The 19,591-nt window shown below is 44.2% G+C and overlaps 1 protein-coding gene across 1 annotated transcript in view; it reads right to left on the bottom strand.

The window, feature by feature from the left end:
• The window catches only part of LOC115112227 (copine-7-like), a 52,390-nt gene extending 32,799 nt beyond the window's left edge, over positions 1 to 19,591 (bottom strand). The window contains exons 1-3 of the mRNA XM_029639146.2: positions 18,962 to 19,591; positions 5,245 to 5,427; positions 4,908 to 4,982 (exon numbers count right to left, since the gene is read on the bottom strand). Coding sequence (XP_029495006.1) covers positions 4,908 to 4,982; positions 5,245 to 5,427; positions 18,962 to 19,135 — 432 coding nt within the window. The 5' untranslated portion in view covers positions 19,136 to 19,591. The remainder of the gene's footprint in view (positions 1 to 4,907; positions 4,983 to 5,244; positions 5,428 to 18,961) is intronic.

The raw sequence follows: 19,591 nt of genomic DNA, 5'->3' as shown, positions 1-19,591 counted from the left end.
GTGTTGAAAGCATTCCACAGGGATGCTGGCCCATGTTGACTCCAATGCTTCCCACAGTTGTGTCAAGTTGGCTGAACCATTCTTGATACACAGAGGAAACTGTTGAGCATGACAAACCCATCAGTGTTGTAGTTCTTGACTACACTCAAACCGGTGCGCCTGGCACTTACTACCATATCCCTTTCAAAGTCACTTAAATATTTTGTCTTTCCCATTTACCCTATATATGGCACACATACACAGTCAATGTCTTAATTGTCTCAAGGCTTCAAAATCCTTCTTTAACCTCTCTCCTGCCCTTCATCTACACTGATTGGAGAGGACTTAACAAGTGACATCAATAAGTGATCATACCTTTCACCTGGTCAGTCTCTATCCAGGAAATGTTTTGTACAATCAGTGTACAATCAATGAATTGGCGAGGGCAGTGGAACAGTCTGCAGCATCCGGCCACACCCTTCTGGACTCAATCAAATGTCTACTGTTTGCAGATGATCTGGTGCTTCTGTCCCCAACCAAGCAGGGCCCACAGCAGCACCTAGATCTTCTGCACAGATTATGTGAAACTTGGGCCCCCATGAATCTCAGTAAAGAGAAAAATAATGGTGTTCCAATTAAGCTTCTGTTACCAGGACAACAAATACAAATGAAATCTAGACACCGTTGCCCTAGAGCACACAAAGAACTATACCTACCTCGGCCTAAACATCAACACAACAGTTACCTTCCACAAGGCAGTGAAGGATCTAACAGATAAGGCAGGAAGGGTCTTCTACGCCATCAAAATGAATATACAACCATTCATCCCAATTACGATCTGGCAAAAAATACTTCAATCAGTTCTAGAAGCCATTACTCTCTATGGTTGTGAGGTCTGGGGTCGACTCACCAAACAAGAATTCACAATACGGGGACAAACACCCACTTCAGACTCTACATACAGAATTCTGCCCAAAAATATACTTTGTGTACAATGCAAAGCCCCAAACAATACATGCAGAGCTGTTAAATTCTATAACCACCTAAAAGGAAGCGATGACCACACATTCCATCACAAAGCCCTCACCTACAGAGAGATGAATCTAGAGAAGTGTCCCCTCATCCAGCTGGTTCTGGGGTTCTGTTCACGAACACAAACAGACCCCACAGAGCCCCAGGACAGCAACACAATCAGAACCAACCAAATTATGAGAAAACACGAAGAGAACTATTTGACACACTTTTGCTGTGACCAAAAAACAGAGCAAATTGTAATGCTATCTGTCCCTAAACAGTGAGTACACAGTGGCAACATACCTGACTACTGTGACTGACCCAACATTCAGAAAATCCTTGACAATGTAAAGACTCAGTAAGCATAGCCTTGCTATTGAGAAAGGCCACCATAGGCAGACCTGGCTCTCGAGAGAAGACAGGCTATGTTCCCATTACTCACAAAATGAAGTGGAAACTGAGCTGCACTTCCCAACATTCTGCCAAACATGCGACATTAGAAATACATATCTCCCACATATCACACAGACCCACAAATAATTTGAAAACAAATCACACATTGATAAACTCCCATATCTGTTAGGTGAAATACTGCAGTGTGCAGTCACATCAGCAAGATTTGTGGCCCGTTGCCATGAAAACAGGGCAACCAGTAAAGCACAAACAACATGGTAAATACCACCAATATTTATCTGTTTATTTATCTTCCCCTATTATTCATGCTACAACTATTTGCACATTGCTAAAACACTGTACATAACACTTTAAATGTCTATCTTTTTAAAACCTTTTTAAGTTCAATATTTTCAGTTAAATTCTAATCGTTTTTGGTTAATGTTGTTATGTGTCTTCTCACTTTTGTTTATTGTTTATTTCACTTGCTTTGGTAATGTAAACAAGTTTCCCATGCCAATGAAGCCCCTTTGAATCGAATAGAGGTAGAGGGGAGAAATGAGAGATGAGAGGGGAGAGGGGAGAGGGGAGAAAGGAGAGATGAGAGGGGAGAGGGGAGAGGGGAGAAAGGAGAAATGAGAGGGGAGAGGGGAGAGAGGAGAAGGGAGAAAGGAGAGATGAGAGGGGGAGGGGAGAGGGGAGAGGGGAGAAAGGAGAGATGAGAGGGAGAGGGGAGAAAGGAGAGATGAGAGGGGAGGGGAGAGGGAGAGGGGAGAAAGGAGAAATGAGAGGGGAGAGGGGAGAGAGGAGAAGGGAGAAAGGAGAGATGAGAGGGAGGAGGGAGAGGGGAGAGGGGAGAAAGGAGAGATGAGAGATGAGAGGGGAGAGGGGAGAAAGGAGAGATGAGAGGGAGGGGAGAAAGGAGAGATGAGAGGGGAGAGGGGAGAGGAGAAGGGAGAAAGAGAGATGAGAGGGGGAGGGAGAGGGGAGAGGGGAGAAAGGAGAGATGAGAGGGGAGAGGGGAGAGGGGAGAAAGGAGAGATGAGAGGGGAGAGGGGAGAGGGAGAGGGGAGAAAGGAGAGATGAGAGATGAGAGGGGAGAGGGAGAAAGGAGAGATGAGAGGGGAGAGGGAGAGGGGAGAAAGGAGAGATGAGAGGGGAGAGGGGAGAGGGAGAGGGGAGAAAGGAGAGATGAGAGGGGAGAAAGGAGAGATGAGAGGGGAGAGGGGAGAGAGGAGAAGGGAGAAAGGAAAGATGAGAGGGGGAGGGGAGAGGGAGAGGGAGAAAGGAGAGATGAGAGATGATAGGGGAGGGAGAGGGAGAGGGGAGAAAGGAGAGATGAGAGGGGAGAGGGAGAGGGGAGAGGGGAGAAAGGAGAGATGAGAGGGAGAGGGGAGAAAGGAGAAAGGAGAGATGAGAGGGGAGAGGGGAGAGGGGAGAGGGGAGAGGGGAGAAAGGAGAGATGAGAGGGGAGAGGGGAGAGAGGAGAAGGGAGAAAGGAGAGATGAGAGGGGAGGGGAGAGGGAGAAGGGAGAAAGGAGAGATGAGAGGGGGAGGGGAGAGGGGAGAAAGGAGAGATGAGAGATGAGAGATGAGAGGGGAGAGGGGAGAAAGGAGAGATGAGAGGGGAGAAGGGAGAAAGGAGAGATGAGAGGGGAGAAGGGAGAAAGGAGAGATGAGAGGGGAGAGGGGAGAAAGGAGAGATGAGAGGGGAGAGGGGAGAAAGGAGAGATGAGAGGGGAGAGGGGAGAAAGGAGAGATGAGAGGGGAGAGGAACTTAGGGAGAAGGGAGCACTCTAAAAGGAGACACTAAAAGGAGACACAGTGTTGCATAGCTAATGGTGTGGTCAGAGCCCAAAGAGTTCCAGATCACGACAATGAGCCCATTACAGTGAGTGCTGCTCACCTTCAGAACCACTCCTGACGAACAATTAGAAGGTTACAAGTCATCTCAACACATTAGGACAAATTGTATTGGCCCTTTACTGCCCCTCACCTTCTAAATATGTGTCATTATACGCCGGTAAGCCAGTGAATCAAGTGCTGTCTATCTAACAGGACTTTATCTGTGTTAAAATGCACGACTACTACAATAATGAACAACATCTGTTGACTCAAAACAACAAGAACATTTCTACAGTAAAGTGTATGGTTTCTGTCATTCAGACAGAAGTGTGGCAATGGTCCAGTAACAAACTCTATGGGTCTCTCAGCTTATCAATAATACAACACAGCAAAGCTATAACACTTGGTGTATGTGTCGTATCAGCAGCTGGTCAAGCGTTCTGTACGTACAGTATGCATCTTGGATGAATATGATTTATTGTATCTCATATCATGGTGCCATTGTCCTGGTGAGTGTTGTGTAGGCATAATGTGTATTGTGTGTGGGATTATGGCCCGGCAATGAACGTTCCAGTCAGAAGACCATTGTAATGTGATGCTTGCCAGTGGGAGCCACGGTAACGGCATACAGCGGTACCTTAATCCCTACCATTTTATCAACTGTTCTCCACATCCCATGTCCCCATATGCATATCTGAGAGATGTGTTACAAAGACTGGGGAGGGATTTTTCACACAAAATAAAAACAGTTGTCTGTTGTTCTGCCACCTTCCAGATTAGCCTGCAGGCACATTACAGGCAGACGCCATGTCATTGGGATCCATCTCACGGACAGACCTGACAAAGCCCAGGCCCATTATCATATCAGGAAAAGCCATTTTCAGAAACACCATGACACAGGTTAGCACTAATTCACTAGAATGCATTAAGCCCACACTGCTACAGGACTGTGCTTAAACAAACCCATTATATCCCCCAAAACCGCCTCACAGCAAGCTGCCGTCATGTGATCGCACCCAATCAATGGCCATAATGGCAACACTAGCCCGACGGGAAAGATCTTCAAATTCCATCTGTACTTTGGCCATTTCCATCACAAGCAACTCATTCTCAGCCCTTCTCTCCAAGGGCAATTTATGCATAGTTTGTTAGGGTAAAATCAATAAAGAAAGGTCTCAATAAGGCAAAAGGTCTGTTGTTGACATCGGATTCACTCCTTGGTTAAAACCCCTTCTCTTTTCTCCTCTCATCTCTGCAGTATAAGAAGGGCACAGAGATCACAGACTCTGCACCTCTGACTTAACAGGAGCAGTGAGGAACGCTGACTCTTCCTCCCACTCCACTAAAGGTCAGATCTGCAGGCTTGTTAAACACAGTTTCTCTGTGTTGTTCCCTTTAGTATGGCAATGTAATGTTGGCCTGGCAGATGGTGTTGAGACCATCCAACTGAAACAACACTCTGTGCTTTAACGTCCCCCTCTCTTTGTCATGACAGATATTGTATATGAGTCATGATTCTTTGTACAGAGAAGCATCCTTACATCACAGGATTCACATCATCTACTTGCTTGAATTGATTTAACAAGTGATTGCATTTGATTTTGCTTGCCACTGTTACTGCAACAGTGAGCCAATGGTGAGCGAGATCAATAGGATGATGAATAGGGGGAACCTACCGTGATGGCGGATTTCCCAGCGTACTTCGCATACTTTAGGAATAAAGGCTTCACCATCTTCTTCTGGGCTACAATCTGTGGAACACAGGAAAACTATGAATGACTGGTGACTAGTGAAGCAGTGAGAAGTATTACCGGACAATTAGTACGAAAGCAGTTTGAGAGCAGTGTGACGAGGACTGGTGACCTCTAACCTTTACCCTCTGACCTCTGTTGTTGGTGAGCAGCAACTCGGCACACTGTTCCATTCAGTTTATGTGTGGTGAGTGATTTGATTAGACATAAGAAATGGCACATTGGATAACTGAGTGGAAGGGTCAGACATTCAGTACAGGACCTGGCCGAGCGTACACTCCACCCCACCCAGGAAGTCGTCGTCGCGGGCGCCAATACTGTGGGTGCCATGGATGTCGTAGACCTCGAACCGCAGCTTCTGCACTTCCTCAAAGTAGTAGTCCAGGGTGAAGACCTTGGCAAAGACCGGGTGCAGGTTGCTCTTGATCACCTCTGTCCTGTCAAGCTGAAGAGACAAGAGGGGAGAAAAAGGCACAGCGTTAGAATGTGGACACGTTGTTGGATATTACTGGAGAAACTCGGACCTCCAACTCAACTCTCTAATGAGAGCTTCCTACCAATTAAACATGAAAAGTGCAGTTTTATATGCAATGTACATTGTATCAGTTCATTTGCAATGCTAATTAATGTATGGGACATGGTGATGCATTCATGGGCACATGGGAATGCAGGAACTACAGCCAAATACCCATCTGCACCTGGATCACCGCTACAGCCACTGTTGGCGTTCTTGTTTGTTTTCCTGTTGATTAGACCAAAATGTAAATCTTGTGAAGCTCTTGTTCAGACAGTGACAGCAGAGAGGATTTTAGTGGGCTGAGGGCTGAGAGCTCAGCAGACACACAACTCATCCATTGCCATGCTTGGACATACACCTGTTTATCTAATACACCTGGTTCATGCCTGAACTCTCCACATTGCCACCTGCTTTCAGTGGAGCACAGAGGCTGCGTTTACGCAGGCAGCCCGATTCTGATCTTTGACCAATCAGATCAGCTCTTTTGCCAATAATTGGGTAAAATATCAGAATTTGTCTGCCTATGTAAACCCAGCCAGAGTGTACCCATCTAGCACCCAGACAAATTATGTCCCATCCAGTAGCATCCAGCATCCAATTATGTCCAGTACCAGATAAATGATTGGTCATTTTTCTCCAAGCTAGGTATTCTGAGTGGAGTCAACTCATCATCAAAAGCATATGTGCCCCCTAAAGATGCTATCAGTAAATTAAAGTGACCTAAAAAGCTGTGTTTGAACCATGGTTTAAGTGAATCATTGGATTTCAAACTGGAGTTATTAAAAAGGCATATTGAAAAATAATTCAAGCCTGAGGCATTTGGTAGAAACTTAAAATGCCATAAATGTTTTACTCATTTTCCATTTCTTTTCATTTGAGAAAAAAGTTGTGATGGTAAAACAGACGATAAAGTCAGAAAGTCGTCAAACACAGATAGTTAAATATGAAAGGCAAATTGACATCATCTCCATAGTTTGATCTAAAAAAGAAATAGTCTAGAGATTGTCATCAATCTCAATACAGGCCTAGTCATCAATCTCAATACAGGCCTAGTCATCAATCTCAATACAGGCCTAGTCATCAATCTCAATACAGGCCTAGCCATCAATCTCAATACAGGCCTAGCCATCAATCTCAATACAGGCCTAGTCATCAATCTCAATACAGGCCTAGTCATCAATCTCAATACAGGCCTAGCCATCAATCTCAATACAGGCCTAGCCATCAATCTCAATACAGGCCTAGTCATCAATCTCAATACAGGCCTAGCCATCAATCTCAATACAGGCCTAGGCCTAGCCATCAATCTCAATACAGGCCTAGTCATCATCAATCTCAATACAGGCCTAGCCATCAATCTCAATACAGGGCTAGCCATCAATCTCAATACAGGCCTAGCCATCAATCTCAATACAGGCCTAGCCATCAATCTCAATACAGGCCTAGTCATCAATCTCAATACAGGCCTAGTCATCAATCTCAATACAGGCCTAGCCATCAATCTCAATACAGGCCTAGTCATCAATCTCAATACAGGCCTAGTCATCAATCTCAATACAGGCCTAGCCATCAATCTCAATACAGGCCAATCTCAATACAGTCATCAATCTCAATACAGGCCTAGTCATCAATCTCAATACAGGCCTAGCCATCAATCAATCAGGCCTCATCAATCTCAATACAGGCCTAGCCATCAATCTCAATACAGGCCTAGCCATCAATCTCAATACAGGCCTCAATCTCAATACAGGCCTAGTCATCAATCTCAATACAGGCCTAGTCATCAATCTCAATACAGGCCTAGTCATCAATCTCAATACAGGCCTAGTCATCAATCTCAATACAATCTCAATACAGGCCTAGTCATCAATCTCAATACAGGCCTAGCCATCAATCTCAATACAGGCCTAGTCATCAATCTCAATACAGGCCTAGCCATCAATCTCAATACAGGCCTAGTCATCAATCTCAATACAGGCCTAGTCATCAATCTCAATACAGGCCTAGCCATCAATCTCAATACAGGCCTAGCCATCAATCTCAATCAATCTCAATACTCAATACAGGCCTAGTCATCAATCTCAATACAGGCCTAGTCATCAATCTCAATACAGGCCTAGCCATCAATCTCAATACAGGCCTAGTCATCAATCTCAATACAGGCCTAGCCATCAATCTCAATACAGGCCTAGTCATCAAATACAGGCCTCTCAATACAATAATACAGGCCTAGTCATCAATCTCAAGGCCTAGCATCAATCTCACAGGCCTCTCAGGCCATCAATCTCAATACAGGCCTAGTCATCAATCTCAATACAGGCCTAGTCATCAATCTCAATACAGGCCTAGTCATCAATCTCAATACAGGCCTAGCCATCAATCTCAATACAGGCCTAGCCATCAATCTCAATACAGGCCTAGGCCTAGCATCTCAATACAGGCCTATCTCAATCTCAATAGGCCTAGTCATCAATCTCAATCTCAATACAGGCCTAGGCAATCTCAATACAGGCCTAGCATCAATCTCAATACAGGCCTAGTCATCAATCTCAATACAGGCCTAGTCATCAATCTCAATACAGGCCTAGTCATCAATCTCAATACAGGCCTAGTCATCAATCTCAATACAGGCCTAGTCATCAATCTCAATACAGGCCTAGTCATCAATCTCAATACAGGCCTAGTCATCAATCTCAATACAGGCCTAGTCATCAATCTCAATACAGGCCTAGTCATCAAATACAGGCCTCTCAATCTCAATACAGGCCTAGTCAATACAATCTCAATCTCAATACAGGCCTAGTCATCAATCTCAATACAGGCCTAGTCATCAATCTCAATACAGGCCTAGTCATCAATCTCAATACAGGCCTAGTCATCAATCTCAATACAGGCCTAGTCATCAATCTCAATACAGGCCTAGTCATCAATCTCAATACAGGCCTAGTCATCAATCTCAATACAGGCCTAGTCATCAATCAATCAATACAGGCCTAGTCATCAATCTCAATACAGGCCTAGTCATCAATCTCAATACAGGCCTAGTCATCAATCTCAATACAGGCCTAGTCATCAATCTCAATACAGGCCTAGTCATCAATCTCAATACAGGCCTAGTCATCAATCTCAATACAGGCCTAGTCATCAATCTCAATACAGGCCTAGTCAATCAATCTCAAATCTCAATACAGGCCTAGTCATCAATCTCAATAATACAGGCCTAGTCATCAATCTCAAATCTCAATACAGGCCTAGTCATCAATCTCAATACAGGCCTAGTCATCAATCTCAATACAGGCCTAGTCATCAATCTCAATACAGGCCTAGTCATCAATCTCAATACAGGCCTAGTCATCAATCTCAATACAGGCCTAGTCATCAATCTCAATACAGGCCTAGTCATCAATCTCAATACAGGCCTAGTCATCAATCTCAATACAGGCCTAGCCATCAATCTCAATACAGGCCTAGCCATCAATCTCAATACAGGCCTAGTCATCAATCTCAATACAGGCCTAGTCATCAATCTCAATACAGGCCTAGTCATCAATCTCAATCTCAATACAGGCCTAGCCATCAATCTCATAATACAGGCCTAGTCATCAATCTCAATACAGGCCTAGTCATCAATCTCAATACAGGCCTAGCCATCAATCTCAATACAGGCCTAGCCATCAATCTCAATACAGGCCTAGCCATCAATCAATCTAGCAAATCTCAATACAGGCCTAGTCATCAATCTCAATACAGGCCTAGTCATCAATCTCAATACAGGCCTAGTCATCAATCTCAATACAGGCCTAGCCATCAATCTCAATACAGGCCTAGCCATCAATCTCAATACAGGCCTAGCCATCAATCTCAATACAGGCCTAGCCATCAATCTCAATACAGGCCTAGCCATCAATCTCAATACAGGCCTAGCCATCAATCTCAATACAGGCCTAGTCATCAATCTCAATACAGGCCTATCAATCTCAATACAGGCCTCATCAATCTCAATACAGGCCTAGTCATCAATCAGGCCTCATCAATCTCAATACAGGGCCTAGTCATCAATCTCAATACAGGCCTAGTCATCAATCTCAATACAGGCCTAGCCATCAATCTCAATACAGGCCTAGCCTCAATACAGGCCTATCTCTCAATACAGGCCTAGTCATCAATCTCAATACAGGCCTAGTCATCAATCTCAATACAGGCCTACAGGCCTAGTCATCAATCTCAATACAGGCCTAGCCATCAATCTCAATACAGGCCTAGCCATCAATCTCAATACAGGCCTAGTCATCAATCTCAATACAGGCCTAGTCATCAATCTCAATACAGGCCTAGCCATCAATCTCAATACAGGCCTAGTCATCAATCTCAATACAGGCCTAGCCATCAATCTCAATACAGGCCTAGCCATCAATCTCAATACAGGCCTAGCCATCAATCTCAATACAGGCCTAGCCATCAATCTCAATACAGGCCTAGCCATCAATCTCAATACAGGCCTAGCCATCAATCTCAATACAGGCCTAGCCATCAATCTCGCTAACAACCTTACAATAGCAGAGCCAAATCCCACCTGTCCATAGAGCGCAAATTAAGAATGAAGCTCCCTGATCAGCAGCTTTGTCAAAGCTCTCTAAAGTCAGAGTCAACATGGGCCCCACACACCAAACTCCATGAGCATACATGGCACACTATAGTACACACATGCACATGCACGTCCACGTTAACATTCAGATATTCAGGAGTTAATCCTACTGCTTTGCCTCATGCTGTTGGCCTTGAGCTGACGAGAACACACACAGACACACACACACGCACATACACACACTCACAATGGTTGATGAGAAGCAACAGAGAAAGAAGGCACCTTTTCTCACTGACAATCACTGTGGAATAAAGTGTCTAGTCTGCCAGTCCTAATTAACGACACCTCAAGAGTGTTAAAGACAATGTTATTATGTATACTGATACAGGTGACCTGAGGAATGGGGGTGGGTTGTCTTGTTATTCATTACTGACCCTGCAAACAGTACGAGTGGTTAATTTCTCAGGAGATAACAGCTGAGACATGTTTTAATTAGACTCTCTAGGCCTCCTCCTCTCACTGTTTCTCTCATTCTCTCTCTCCATCTCTCTCAGTCTTTCTCTTTCTCCATCTCTTCCTGTGCTATCTGGTTGTACATATTTGTGAACACGGACAAGTTAGTTTCCGTGTGTGAAGAAAGCTACCCAGAGCCACAGATGAAGGGCTGTGTCTGTGTGATGTCTACCCCTGTGATGCCCATTCATCTGGGGGGGTAGGGAAAGTCTACAGAGATGTGACTGTCCGATGTATGGAGGGATCTCTGAGGTCCCAGGGAGTCAGCTCCCTCTCTCCTCACTCTCTCCTGCTTGCCAGCAGAGTCGGTCCTGAATGGGAGACCAGATGCTGCTGGAAGTGAGGTTGGAGGGCCAGTAGGGGGCACTCTGGCCAAAGGAGCTCCCAATAGAGTACCACAGTATGAGTCGTAAAGCCTAGCGGACCAACAAGAAAATGGTTCCAATTGTTTTTAGATTTTAGAAATACTTCAAATAAGGGCTGTGTCTGGTGTAGGATTACCCTGGCAAGACGTTTTGATAACCGTGTAAATGGACAAGGTGACTTTTATCAATATATTTGCCTGTATTTACCTCCACAAAATGAAATGCTATTTAGCTGCTAATGTGGCTATCATAAAATACTACAAATGCAATGATGATCTGGACGAGACTGCCTAATCGAGGTAAATGTAAGAATCATTTGGGGTGGTGCAGCGGTCTCAGGCACTGCATCGCAGTGCTAGAGGTGTCACTACAGACCCGGGTTCGATCCCGGGCTGTATCACAACCGGCCGTAAGGTGGCGCACAATTGGCCCAGTGTCGTGAGGGTTTGGCAGGGGTAGGTCGTCATTGTAAATAAGAATTTGTTCTTAACTGACTTGCCTGGTTAAATAAGAAACACATATCTAATGTTAGCTAAATTTAGGAATTAATAACTTGCCTGTCTTTAAATGGACAATTCTGTGAACTGTCTTGGGCAAGTTTTAAATTGACACAATACCTGTTAGCAAAGGTGTCAGCTAGAGATGACGTGCAGGAGCTTGGATTTGTAGTCTTGCCTACTGTCATGCTAATTAGGATTTTTGAATCTGAGAGTAAATAGAGACTAATATTATTATAAGTCACCTTGTCTGAGAGAGATTTACATGGTTATCAAAGTCCCGCCAGGGTAAGAATACATGAAACACAGCCCTTATTCTAAAATTCACTATGGGAAAAATGTATGGTGGAAAAATGATTGGAACCATTTCCCTGTTTGACCGCTAGATTTTATGGGTATTATGACACCCTCACTGTAGGGATCTATGCCCCAGGGCAGTGAAGGGGATATTGCACTGAGTAGGGTCTTTCAGATGGGATTTTAAAATGGGTGTCTTGACTCTCTGTGGGCATAAAAAAATTCCATGGCACTTATCGTAAGAGTAGGGGTGTAATGCCGTGTTCAAAACAACTGTGAACAACTGGGATAAATCTGTTTGAACGGTCATCCAACTCGGAATTCCAAGTCGGAAACTCGGGCATCTTTCTAGAGCTACGACTTCCCGACCTGAAGATAACTGATGTCATGATTTGACCATGTTTTTTTACCCAACAGAGAACAGAGGACTCTCATTAACTCATGTTCATACAGGGAAGGTGGTATCAGTGACAAACACTAGAATGCAAAACCGCTACAGGTGGAGGGGGATTCAGAGAGGAAAAATGTGAGTCGATTTCTTGATACCTAACTTTTATAAAATAAGTATAATCACATCTTCAACTAAAAATGTATGAGTTTTTTTTGTTCCCTTGTGTCCATGGAAGCACCGCTGCAACACGTTACATTTTACAGTGAAGGCTGCAGAAGCCTTCCTTTGTCGGCAAGTCTTTCGTCTGCACACCCGCCACATGTGCGTGATTGGCTGGGGAACGACGGCTGGCTGGTGGCAGAATATTGTATATACATTCATTCATATGGGCAGAATATTGAATCAAATGTATAAATAATGTGCTGCATTCGTTCGGCAGGAGAGAGAGAAGCGAGATCTGTGTGGATTTAGCTACCCGCTCTCTCTCAGCCTTCGGCAGGATGAGCAAATTATTTGCATGACAATGTTGCTTCCCTGTTCAGACGGATGAGAGCAAATGTGTGGGCCACCAAAGACTCAAATACAGAGTAGTACAAGACATCATATCCCAAGGGAGTGTTCATTCAAAGGCCTCTTCCCCAGCCCAACTATCTCGACACAGCTCTCTGTTTTGCTGAATTCTATCTGTAGTAAAACCATGAAGTGGCTTCAGCCACTGTATATCAACAGCACTGATATGGTTAAGATCAGTGGCATGTATTGATGGATGCCAAGGGAAGCCAAGCTTTCCCAAATAATTTACCAAGAAAAAAACATAAAATAATGCATCTTTCGTCTCTATGTGTTTTCATAATTGACCTTCAATTCGCAAGAGGCTGACTGTATCTCACCGGAGAAAGCATCAGAGCGAGAGAAACAGCGCCCCTTTGTCTCTGTATGTGTAGGCCATCTATTTGATGCGGTCGGGTCATAAAGAGTACGATATTGCTGCCGCCCCTGGCATTGAACGCAAGGGAAACCAGCAAGCGTTTGGTCTAAAAGTATAAAGTATAAAATAATAGCCAATCAGAATTGAGCTCAACTGTGAATGGTCCTGGCGTACCAAAATAAAGTGTCAAGGGAAGCCAGTCTGGATTTGGCTTCAGTCCTATCATAGAGAAATACGGCATCTATAGAAACAACTTGAATTGTTGCATCTCGTTTTGTTGTTGTCTTCCGGTGGCTAGCTAGCTAGCTAAAATTACCCCTTTCCTAAATTAGATGGAGATAGGGATTTGGACTTGTGGTTTGACTTAGTTCTCTGTACTGGCCAATGATTATAAAGGCAATTCTGAACCAACCATAAACTACAATGTGCCCCTGGACTGAGAGGATGGAAGTTCAATATGTAGCTAAATGTAGAAGGCTAACATTGCCCATGAAAGGAAGTTGGGCTAGCGCCAATTATTTTAGCCAGGTAGACTAGGACAACAAAAAAATAAGAGTGTACTGTATGACAGTCATAGACAACTTAGTCAACATTAAATACTTTCACACACACACACACACAAATAAATCAGAACCATGGACAGCCACGTCATATGTACCTTACATAGATTGGACTAAATAGTTTTTGCTATCTTTTAGTTGTCACTGTATTAGACTATGCATAGGTGATTTGATGATGTTGAAATGCTGAAGTTGAAATGGTGCTGGAATAGTGGCGGCAGCTCCTGTTTTCTTTGTGACTTGCAGTACCTCTCTGTGGTTCTAAATTGTAGTTGTTTAGTAGTCTGAAAATGTCAGAAACATGAACTTTCTTGACCATGCTGTAGGTCATGTTTGTTACACGCAATATGTTCTGTGGACTTCACCGGACAGATGTTGCTCTCTGGTTTTGTGGTGAAACAAAGGTGTGGTTCAATTTATCCTGCCACTGTGTTTGCTTATTGTCTCTGCCTTAGGCCTATATATCACAGTTGCAAGGCAAGCAAACTAACAGGTTATAGAGAAAACAACACAATTATCACAGCACAGGTTGTAATAAGGATTTTTATCTGCCTTGGCTTCCCCAGTGATTTTACCCAGGCACCACTTCTGGTTAAGATACTTTTAGTCATGCAGTGTATGTGGACACCTGCTCGTCGAACATCTCATTCCAAAATCATTGGCATAATATGGAGTTGGTCCCCCCACTACTGCTATAACAGCCTCCACTCTTCTGGGAAGGCTTTCCACTAGATGTTGGAACATTGTGTTGGGGACTTGCTAGTGAGGTCAGGCACGGATGTTGAGCGATCAGGCAAGGCGCGCAGTGGGCATTCCAATTCATCCCAAAGGTGTTCAATGGGGTTGAGGTCAGGGCTCTATGCAGGGAAGTCAAGTTCTTCCCCACCGATCTTGAGAAACCATTTCTGTATGGACCTCGCTTTGTGCAATGGGGGTATTGTCATGCTGAAACAGGAAAGGGCCTTCCCCAAACTGTTGCCACAAAGTTGGAAGCATAGAATCGTCTAGAATATAATTGTATGCTGAAGCATTAAGTTTTCCCTTCACTGGACTAAAGATCCTAGCCTGAACCAGGAAAAACAGACCATTATTCCTCCTCCACCAAACTTTACAGTTGGCACTATGCATTCGGTCAGGTAGCTTTCTCCAGGCATCTGCCAAATCCAGATTTGTCCATCGGACTGCCAGATGGTGAAGCGTGATTCATCACTCCAGGGAACGTGTTTCCACTGCTCTAGAGTCCAATGGCGACGAGCTTTACACCACTCCAGCCTACGCTGGCATTACACATGATGATCTTACGCTTGTGTGCGGCTGCTCAGCTATGGAAACCCATTTCCTGACGCTCCCAGAGAACAGTTATTGTACTGACGTTACTTCCAGAGGCAGTTTGAAACTTGGTAGTGAATGTGTCAACCGAGGGCAGACTATCTTTACACGCTTCAGCACTCGAAGGTCCCGTTCTGTGAGCTTGTATGGCCTACCAAATCGTGGCTGAGCCGTTGTTGCTCCTAGAAGTTTCCACTTCACAATAACAGAACTTACAGTTGCCGGGACAGCTCTAGCAGGGCAGAAATTTGACAAACTGACTGTTGGAAAGGTGGCATCCTATGACTGTGCCACGTTGAATGTCGCTGAGCTCTTCAGTAAGGCCATTGTACTGTCAATGTTTTTGCTATGGAGATTGCATGGCTGTGTGCATGATTTTATACCTCTGAAATAGCCGAATTCACTCATTTGAAGTCCGCCATATATGACTGATATTCTGTATATCTATAAGGCAGTTTGAATTATAGATGGTTGCCAAAGAAATCCATCTTTGTTCCTTCAGCCCACCTTCAGCCCATTGCGTTCCCATTTGAGATGCATTCTCCACTGACATGGATGATATGGTTATTCGGAGCATTAGGTTGTATCAATTATATCACCTCCTAATGCTCAAGTTATGTAAACTACTCAAATGCTCAGCTTGCAGAGAACCCAGGTTAATTTCCTCATGAAATGTTGTTTTATTGCATTACCACAGCGACAAATTGATTAGTGTGTGCTCAACACTATCAGCCAAGCGTCATTATTGCCAAAGCCTCGGAACACATTTCTCATTCATAAACATTAACTGGGCCTCAATAAATGCTTCCCATCTCAACACACTACGATTTGGCATTGTCACTGTTAATCATTATCTGGCAATGCCTGGAGGAGAGGCGAAAACATTGGGGCTTAATTGCAACATACACTGAGTGTACAAAAAAATGAGGAACATTAAGAATACCTTGCTGATATTGAGTTGCACCCCTTTCTGCCCTCAGAACAGCCTCAATTCGTCAGGGCATGGACTCTACAGGGTTTCTCAGGGATGGTTTACTCTTGAAATGTCTTTGGTCTCTACTGACTTAGCTAAATCATCTTTTAGTTTTCTTGCACCTTATTTGTGGAACAATCTTCAAAATGTTGTTAAATGTGATGTGTTGGTGCCTCTAGGGCGATTCAGAAAGCTGATTGAGGACCGTATTACTGATGTATGTGATGTTTTGGTGCCTCTAGGGCGATTCAGAAAGCTGATTGAGGACCGTATTACTGATGTATGTGATGTTTTGGTGCCTCTAGGGCGATTCAGAAAGCTGATTGAGGACCGTATTACTGATGAATGTGATGTTTTGGTGCCTCTAGGGCGATTCAGAAAGCTGATCGAGGACCGTATTACTGATGAATGTGATGTTTTGGTGCCTCTAGGGCGATTCAGAAAGCTGATCGAGGACCGTATTACTGATGAATGTGATGTTTTGGTGCCTCTAGGGCGATTCAGAAAGCTGATCGAGGACCGTATTACTGATGTATGTGATGTTTTGGTGCCTCTAGGGCGATTCAGAAAGCTGATTGAGGACCGTATTACTGATGAATGTGATGTTTTGGTGCCTCTAGGGCGATTCAGAAAGCTGATTGAGGACCGTATTACTGATGAATGTGATGTTTTGGTGCCTCTAGGGCGATTCAGAAAGCTGATTGAGGACCGTATTACTGATGAATGTGATGTTTTGGTGCCTCTAGGGCGATTCAGAAAGCTGATTGAGGACCGTATTACTGATGTATGTGATGTTTTGGTGCCTCTAGGGCGATTCAGAAAGCTGATTGAGGACCGTATTACTGATGTATGTGATGTTTTGGTGCCTCTAGGGCGATTCAGAAAGCTGATTGAGGACCGTATTACTGATGTATGTGATGTTTTGGTGCCTCTAGGGCGATTCAGAAAGCTGATTGAGGACCGTATTACTGATGAATGTGATGTTTTGGTGCCTCTAGGGCGATTCAGAAAGCTGATTGAGGACCGTATTACTGATGTATGTGATGTTTTGGTGCCTCTAGGGCGATTCAGAAAGCTGATTGAGGACCGTATTACTGATGAATGTGATGTTTTGGTGCCTCTAGGGCGATTCAGAAAGCTGATTGAGGACCGTATTACTGATAAATGTGATGTTTTGGTGCCTCTAGGGCGATTCAGAAAGCTGATTGAGGACCGTATTACTGATGAATGTGATGTTTTGGTGCCTTTTGTCTTTATATTCATGTCTATTTTCTGTCATTTATGTCATCTTTAAAAGAGACCTTGGTTAAATAAATCAATCAAATTCACAGGGATGTTGGCCCATGTCTCCAATGCTTCCCAGTGTTGTGTTAAGTTGGCTGGATGTCCTTTGGGGTGGTGGACCATTCTTGATACACACGGGCAACTGTTGAGCATAAAAAACCCAGCAGCATTGCAGTTCCATACCCCGTTCAAAGGCACTTAAATATTTTGTCTTGCCCATTCACCCTCTGAATGGCACACATTCCATGTCTCAATTGTCTTTAACCCGTCTCCTCCCCTTCATCTACACTGATTGAAGTGGATTTAATGAGTGACATCAATAAGGGATCATTGCTTTCACCTGGATTCACCTGGTCAGTCTATGTTATGGAAGAGCAGGGCTTCCCTCTTAAGGATCTGACCTTTTTTAAACATTTTTTTAAGCCTAAAATGACATACCCAAATCTAACTGCCTGTAGCTCAGGACCTGAAGCAAGGATATGCATATTCTTGATACCATTTGAAAGGAAACACTTTGAAATTTGTGGAAATGTGAAATTAATGTAGGAGAATATAACACATTAGAGCTGGTCAAATATAATACAAAGACTTTTTTTTCAATCTTTGAAATGCAAGAGAAAGGCCAATATATGACTTAGGAATCTAGGCACAGTTTAGATTCTGGCACAGTACTGAGATGGCAGAATAAGTCATATTTCTGTTCAAAATAGTACCAGGCTGGAACAGTGCCAGGCTGGAATCCCATCTCAAATCATCCATTCGCAAATCATCCCATCTCAAATGGGATTCAAAGATGGAACTTTGTCAACACCCCCAGCTCATAGATATACAGATATATAGTGGATGTACTGCATCATGGGAAATATGCTATTCATAACTCACACACCCCCAGCTCATATTACAGATAGAGTACCAGTGTAATTCCAAGGCAGACAAGAAACTATGACCCGCAACTTAGAATGAGATAGTGAGAAAGAGATACGGAGAGTAGAGGAAGAAGCGTAAAAAGGAAAATAAGATTTCCTGTCCCCGTCCCTCCTCCTGTGAACAATGTTCTCGGTGATCTGTTTGAGAATTTCAATTCAGTTTCAGGTAGCTACTCTGTCAATCAGAATCAATTTCAAAAGAAAAGAAGATGGCAACAATACCACCAAGCCAGCACCAGATATGTCACTTCTCCCTGGCTCTACTTTGTTCTCTGTGATCTGGTGCACTACCCAGCTGTTGGGATAATGGGAGCAAGATTAAGATTTCATCCTCAGTCTGACACGTTCACACAAACAGCTCACTCCTTAAATCTCACTCCTGTCTTCAAGCTGCCGTTCCAGATAATACTTTTTTTCTCTAAATATGGCTCAGCTTTGATATGGAGAAATGGAGGGCGGGGAGAGAGGCTGCCCCTCCCACTGTGCCGGCTATATCCTGCTAGGTGACAATGCCTTCCATTCAGTAGAACCAAGCACTCACTCTGGTTCACCTCATGCTATCCAACTCTGTCAGACACGGAATCATTGTTATTTTAATAAACTGGGGTCATACTACCCAATGTTACATGTCAACATCATAGAGATACTTATGCAGCTCATTACTGGCGTTTGCACTTCACAGGCTTAGTTGTTTCAGCATCAACATCCATTGCTTATTGTTCATACAATCAGTACATTATGGAGCGAACCATGTTAGTTAAGACTTTACCAGGCCAGTAGGTTGGGGACATTCAGGGGATGGGGGGGTACTCACCTCTGTCCACTGTCCCTGGTTCTGCACCATGAGTATGACACATGGGTCAGACTTGTTCAGGGTGTCTCGGTCCAGCAGGGCCTTGCAGGCGACGCGCAGCTCCACTTTGGAGACGCAGGCGACAGGGCCACCTAGAGCGGCCCCTGGAGAGGTAGCATCCTGGACGTCATTCATCCTGGCTCAGGACCCAAGGAGTCAACCAGTAAGGAGCAAGAGAGGGTGGGTGCTGCCGAGAGCTCAGAGTAATGGGAACTACTAGGGATGGCTAAGGGAATCAAATCGAGCGGGGCACTGAAATCTCACAGAGTTAGATACATAGAAGAGAAGAATGGATCCTTGGACTTGGTAGTGAATGTTACAAAAGGGAAAAGAGTTCTTGCAGAGGTCTGTATTTGAGATGAAGACAGGTGTCCTTTAATGTCTGCAGAGATAACAGACAGGGTGGGCCGAGCTGGATGGAGGTTGGGGAGTCGTGAGTAGATGACCAGAAAGCTGTGGAGAGTCATTTACGATTCAGGACCAGCCAAAGTGTGTTTTCATGTGTTCTTCATGAAAAAGTTGTCCATGAGCATCACAACTGGGTTAAAAAAGTGTGTGCTCCCAATCATCCTTCTCTTCAAACTCCACACA

This window comes from Oncorhynchus nerka, linkage group LG27, assembly GCF_034236695.1.
Source record: "Oncorhynchus nerka isolate Pitt River linkage group LG27, Oner_Uvic_2.0, whole genome shotgun sequence".
In the NCBI taxonomy this organism is placed as follows: Eukaryota; Metazoa; Chordata; class Actinopteri; order Salmoniformes; family Salmonidae; genus Oncorhynchus; species Oncorhynchus nerka.
Note: the sequence above shows the minus strand (reverse complement) of the source record. Positions and strands in the feature narration are given on the sequence as shown.